The sequence below is a fragment of the Micropterus dolomieu genome, linkage group LG20 (assembly GCF_021292245.1).
Source record: "Micropterus dolomieu isolate WLL.071019.BEF.003 ecotype Adirondacks linkage group LG20, ASM2129224v1, whole genome shotgun sequence".
In the NCBI taxonomy this organism is placed as follows: domain Eukaryota; kingdom Metazoa; phylum Chordata; class Actinopteri; order Centrarchiformes; family Centrarchidae; genus Micropterus; species Micropterus dolomieu.
The window spans coordinates 15,591,971-15,598,645 of NC_060169.1; the positions used below are offsets into that span (position 1 = coordinate 15,591,971).

At 38.6% G+C, this 6,675-nt stretch overlaps 1 protein-coding gene across 1 annotated transcript; it reads right to left on the reverse strand.

The window, feature by feature from the left end:
• Nucleotides 1–538: 538 nt before the first annotated feature.
• On the reverse strand, nt 539–5,728 carry LOC123958442 (haptoglobin). The gene is made up of 4 exons (XM_046031765.1): nt 5,642–5,728; nt 5,201–5,289; nt 1,423–1,706; nt 539–1,174 (listed from the first exon to the last, which is right to left on the reverse strand). The coding sequence occupies exons 1-4, from the start codon at nt 5,662–5,664 to the stop codon at nt 611–613; spliced, it is 960 nt and encodes a 319-aa protein (XP_045887721.1). The 5' UTR covers nt 5,665–5,728; the 3' UTR covers nt 539–610.
• Between the last annotated feature and the right edge of the window lie 947 nt (nt 5,729–6,675).

The following is a 6,675-nucleotide window of genomic DNA, read 5'->3' on the forward strand; positions in this document are numbered from 1 at the left end:
CTCAGCAAAGGAGAAGTGCTCACTAACACAGATTTTGACAGATTTGTGAACAATATTTGAGCGAAATAGGCCTTTTGTGTACATAGAGGAAGTCTTAGATCATTGAGTTCAGCTCATGATGAACGGGGGAAAAAGTGTTGCGTTTATAATTTTGTTCAGTAGCTTATTTCAAACAGCTACACACCAGCCATCGTGAAGAGAGTGGTGAGATGCAGTAATCGTTTAGGTATGGGGATAACAGTGCTTCCTGGAAGGTATTCATGGCGTCGCACTCGTTTGTACACATGAAAAGTGACAGACATTGTTGTGGAAAGAATGGAAAAAGGAGCTATAACAATATCATGCTACATTGTCCTTCAGTCTTGACAGACATGAGTCATAATTGCTACGACCTCTATAACGTAAACATATGACGTTACTGACCATTTGCTTACAAGTGATAATAATGTTTTTCTGTGAATGGAAATTTGTGTGTATTATTGCAAATGAATTTTCCCCTTTCAAATCACAACAATTAAGTGACAGAACACAGCAGTGGTCACATGACAAGCATTTAATAAAATTCAATGACTCAACACATTACAATGATTTCTCTACAGAGCCTGTGGCTCTATAGCTGCCATGCGTACATCTTAGACATTGCATCAGAGCGCAGAGCAGACGATTTCTCTGTATCCCCTCTGACGACACTGTGGATCCAGGGCAAATATGAGGAAATCTTCATATAGACTCCATACTCGTACCTGTTGCAGGACTTGTCATAGGAAAGGATCCCTGCAGCGTAAATGTCCCCGGTTTCAGCATCTGTCACAACCAGAGCGCCTCCTGCATCACCAAAGCAAACATTTTCCTCAAACTTGCTGGGTCCAGTGCAGAACATATTGTCGTCTACAGCTGGTGTGAGCTTGATATGTTCATATTCGGCCTTACAGTCAGAGTGACTGGCCAGGGGGAGTACAAGGTGTTTGAGTGATGCAGCTGGGGTGAGGAGAGCCCCCCAGCCCCAGCCGGTGATGACCCCTGACCCTCTCAAGGTGTCTGCCAGGTCTTGGCCTCTCTCTGGCAGAGGGATTGGGGTCACTTTATCACTCATAACCACAGGCTCCTTCAGCTGGATCAGAGCCAGGTTGTTGTCCCAGTCAGATTGGTTCTGGAAGCCTGGATGGAGAACAACCTGCAGGAGGGGAAGGTAACATAGTTCTTTAATAACTGACATTTTGGAGATATATTGTCTATACTGTATATAATAAAAAATAGAACAAAATCTACATGTTACTATTTTCTGTAATTCAGCACTGCATTATGGTTATTATGGAAATCAAATCTTTGGCTAGAACTTAAAATAAATCCACACTAAAAGGACGAATAACATGCACTTGACTGGGGCCTATTTAACCTCAGTCAAACGTTTATCTTTCTCACCTTCTCTACAGCGACCTCTTTGGAGGCATCAGCTTCCGCCCGTTGTGAAATTCCCAGGTACACTTTAGGAATGACGGGATCTTTTCCCTGAATATCCTGTCGACTTTTTTTGACAAAAAGGTTCCTTCCAGCTGTCAAAACCCAGCGATCAGAGATGAGAGCACCACCTGCAAAGCCTCCGTCCAGCACACTGTCAGCAATGTAGACCATGGCCTGCCAGGGGACATGAGGAGCCAAAGTCCCCCCAACCATTCGCCTGGGACGGAGTAATTCTGACCTGGAAGCTGAGACATAAACATAAGTTATTTGTATTTGAAGTTTTTTTTTTTGTTTTTTTTTACATTACACTTTGTTCTCTTGTGACCTACACTGTAAATTTTGAAAGGTTAGGTCAACGTCACAATGTTTTTGATGCCTATGATCACATTTTGTTAAATAATATGCTTTCTGTGAGCTTTGATTAATCTGCTTACAGCTGGTTCACATCATATGTTTCTGTGTGTGCCACAAGGACCAATTTTAAGGCCCCTACTCTTTACTCTACATATGATTAATTTTTATTTTTAGGGGTGGAAGTAACAAATTACATTTAGTCTTGTTTGTGTCACAGAGTTCTTTTTTTTGTGTGTATTTATATATATATTTTTTAGTACTTTTAAGTAATTTTGCTTGTGCTTATTTTCAGTTCAGTTCAATTCATTGTCAATTTTACTTTTACATTTCAAGTTGCATCCAGAGTAAAAACAAAATCATATGAAAAGTCATGATAAACCTTTAAAAAAAACGTGAGGGAGGTGGAAGGGTCGCGGTCGTACTCAGGACAGGTGAGCATGCAAAGTGACCCAAATCAAACACCTACAGTGTTGCGTGACCTACAGCTGCATTCTGGGTCCGGCAAAGACGCTATCTTCAGTAGGTGTGTGAGGTCTTTCTGCTGTTTTTGACAATAACCCCTGTCACAATTGTGAAAGCAGGCTGATTCAGCTCAAAATGTTTGAAAACTCAATGCTCAGTGGGACAGAGAGGTTGAGTGGACACGTTGTATTATGCATAGTGTGAATGAACTGAATCAGCAGAGAAGTTGAACCTAGAACCGACTGTGGAGGACTTTGCGGTGCAAAACACTTGCAGAATGACATTCAGACAGGTGAGTACAACAACAAACTCACTGATGGATGTAACCTACCAGAGGAGAACATCAACAATCCCTGCGTTGCCTAGGAACATGTGCAATGTGTGTGCGCTATGTGGTGTGTAAAAACTGTGCAGAGTCTTATTTTAATGTTTGTGGGCTGCAGCTGCTGTCGAGTTCATAGTGTTTATATATCTCTGTGTTGTCTACCTTGGTGATATTTAATTCTGCAGTTAAAGTGGCAGGCTGTTTAACTTATGTAGCATTGTTGCACCCGCTGTGTTGTCCATAGCAAGAAATTTTACTTTTATTTGAGTAAAACAGTCTAGTACATTCCATCCCTGTTTTCATGCTGATGTCACGGACTCCACAGCAAAACAGACGTTCCCCAAGTTACAGTCTGCTCTTTCATGACATCTATTATTAATTTAAAGCTTGTTCTAAACTCCAAAAAGAGCACATGCATGCATTTCACAAAAGAGCAAACCTCTGATGTTCCTATTAACGTTGAAGGTTTATTTGCTGGATTTACAAAAAAATCCTATTTGTTATTGTTCAAATTAGTGTGTCTATATTGACTTGTCTTGCTTTCCTCTGGTATATAAGCTATGTAATATGTTCTCAAATTTCTCTTGATCTCAACAACATCGCCTGAATAAATAAAGACACTGCTAACTAATTCCTTTCCAAGATGTCTGTAGAGCCCAGATATTAAGAACGTTTCACCCGTTTAAGTAGTTTATCTTTCTGTGTAAAACATTGTTGACAACATTTTTGTTCTTCCCAGTTTTCCCTCTAGTAGAACTTAAACACATTTAATTAAATATGATCTCCTCGACCCTGGGGTTATCACACTGTAGCATATGCACTGTAGTCATTTAAGCGTATTGTTATCACTTCCAGAGATCTTCTCTTAAACTGAGCTTTGTCGTCTGAATGTGAACGTCTTTCATGCTTTGAGGTCTTCCTCCAACAGTGGCCTATAATTTATTCATCGCAAAGCAAAGAAGGGAACCCACTCTCTGTGCTTTATTCAGTGTGTCTTTTGTGATTGAAGTTTAAGTTATCCTCTCTTCAAAGTGAAGGCAACATGCTTAGTACACGGGTGGCTCCAAACTAACTTAATCTTGTAATTCTACATCGTGACAGAGATTATTTAGAGGGAAAGAAGTGTCTTGTTCAGGGTTTTCAGCACATTAAACAACTGCTTACAAGCACAATAAATGAATGACTAATTACATTTAGCTGATGCTTTTATCCAAAGTGACTTACAAGTGGTACATGTCAGAGGTCACACACCTCTGGAGCAACTAAGTGACTTGCAGTGGATTTGAACCCAGGTCTCTCACACCAAAGGCAGGTGTTTTATCCACTGCCCCATCACCTCCTGCATTACAACTGGCTTTCTGCATTACAGAGACTGCATGAATAAAAAATGGATTCAGTAGTTCTGTTACATTCAACGTTTTCTTTCTCTAATTACTTTATTTACTAAAAAACAAACTCCCTTCTCTCGCCACATCTGTCACTGGATTCTAATCACTTAGTTTATCATTATTATTTTTTTTTAGAGCTGATACTGTAGCTTTACAGCAAAATGAAGAGGAATATCTGAAATGAGCAGTAATAGCCCAGCCCTAAGAACCCACAGGGAAGCCGTGTCATTTCATGCAGGAGTTATCTATCTGAACAGCAGCTGTCGAGGAGATATTAGTCTAAAACAGTAGCTTCGCTGAACTGGGGCCTGTGGTTGCTTGGATCCACTTGAATGTGTTCTGAAGTAAAAGGCGGCAATTTGGATCTCTGAATAAGTCATCATGGATAAATGTGGGGTTATACTCTGACTGTAAATGTGTTCCCAGGTTTGTTCTGTTAGAGTCTATAGGATGTGTTTTTATAAATGCCATACTAACCCATTCATTTCAGCAAACTCAGTATCCTCTTTTAAATCTCTTATCTCTTAACTGATGGAATGTGTTGTAGTTTTTTTCTAAATTATTTTATCTTTTACTTTTTGGATACTTTATTCCTGGCGTCTCTAAAATTGTTCAGAGGTGTGGATGTGAGTGGTTGTTTGTCTATGTGTGGCCCTGCGATGGCCTGGCGACCTGTCCAGGGAGTACCCCGCCTTTCGCCCGATGTAAGCTAGGATTGGCTCCAGCCCCCCCTGACCCTGTACGCAGGATAAGCGGTTGATGATGGATGGATGGACTTTATTCCTGGCTTTACTGTACTGTATTTAGTAACTTTATTTTTTTGAAAAGGATGCTTAATAAATAGAGTTAATACAACAAAATACTAGTAAAATGAATGACATTATCATCAGCCTCAGCTGTACATTGTGATCAGTGCTACTTAGCAAATGTTAGCTTGCTAACAAAAATGAGAAGGTGAAAATGGGAAACATTATATCTGCTAAACATCAGCACGTTAATATTTAACTCAAAGCAACAGCTGTTTGCATGGCTGTAGACTTGTACTAATCTTGCTTTCTTGCTTGCTGATCAAACGCAGTACCCTACCAACAACAAATCTTTGTATATTTGTAGCAATAATATGGAATATTGATGTAAAAGTAGAAATTGGTTTTGGTTTTTATCAGCAAAGACACGCTTGTGTTTTGTAGCATGTGTCTGTGTGTGTTACCCGACACAGAGCGTTTCATCCCTTCTTCGCTGTGAGTCACATCTGCCAGACAGGCCCATGCAGCCAGGAGGAGCACAGTCAAAGAAAACCTTTAAACAACAACAGAGGCACATGATGATGAACAAACGTAAAATTTTTCTTTTATTTTGGATCAACGAAGACAATAAAACTGGGCCCATTTTAGGATTAGGAATGACAAATTGTAAACAAATCAGTTATTTAATTATTGAGTTAGATAATTAAGCATTTGATTTACATGAGCTCACCAAACATTTCTCGATAATTAATGGAAAAATTGAGTTGCAAAGCTTTTTAAAAGACTTAAATTATTATTCTTAAATGTATTATTACCATGTTGTTGTAAATAATGATAAGGCTCCACTACGTATATAACATTTGGTACTGAGGAAGAGAGATTTAAAAATGAATATTTTAACTTACCCCATTTTGTTGATAATAATCATCTTCTCCAGCGATGGTTATAATCTCTTATAAGTGCACTGTGCATTTTGGAGCCAGGAAGTATTTATATCTGCAGAAAGACAGAGCCTCTGGCCTGGAAATTTCTGTTTGGCACAAAAAATGTTCCTGTAATCTGAAATAAATGGTTGCAAAATGTTACTTTCCAGCAAGGCAATAACAACTTGTACTGTCTACATAGTTTTGCATCATAGTTTACTAAAAGTAAACAAGGTTTTTGATCTCTTGTTGAATAAAAAAGTAATGATATTGCAACAGACTGTGCTGTTTAATCTGTTATTACAAAATATAAGGCAGATATTGCCTCAGTAGGTTTCACTGGAACAAAAACAGACAATGTTCAAATTCCTGGCATTAAATAGTTAATTGTGACAGCAGCAGTCAGGCAGGTATATGCTGGAGGGAGGAAAGTCCAGGATTACTGCTTTGGGAATTTACAAGAGGCCACAGAGAGATTATAGAGGTTTGTAATTATTATTATTAATACAAGATGTTTAATTTAGCATCTTAAATTACAATTTTTTGTAATATTCACATTGTTTGACTGCTGGTTCCTAGTGATTGAAATAATGAACATCGTGCCAAAACAAATGACTAAGCACATATTGTGACAAAAGAAAATACTGAAAAATACGGTAAAAAATGGAAAAAATGGTGCACAGTTATTTTCCGCCTAAAAAGAATGAAATAAAATCCTCTTACATGCACACATACAGTATGTTACAGTTTTTCTCAATTGCTTAAACACTATAACCAGGGTGTTGTACTAAAATTTCAAGACCAACTCCATTTTTCAAAAAGCACAACCATTTTCCTAAACTCTACACACAAATCCCTTACTTTCTCTTTGCCTACACCATGAGGTCACTGAGAAAGCACTGACATTCGATATTGTTCACTCATAACAGTCATACACTCATCAACACTCAACACTCATAACAGGTTAATAATCATAACAGGTTAAGCTCAATTACCCAGGTGGAAACACAAAGAGT

Coding starts and splice junctions, on each gene's coding strand:
- LOC123958442 (XM_046031765.1), bottom strand. CDS start 5,664: ATGATTATTATCAACAAAATGGG. Junction 5,290..5,641: donor ATTATTATCAACAAAATGGG/GTAAGTTAAAAT, acceptor TGTTGTTTAAAG/GTTTTCTTTGACTGTGCTCC. Junction 1,707..5,200: donor GATGAAACGCTCTGTGTCGG/GTAACACACACA, acceptor TTTATGTCTCAG/CTTCCAGGTCAGAATTACTC.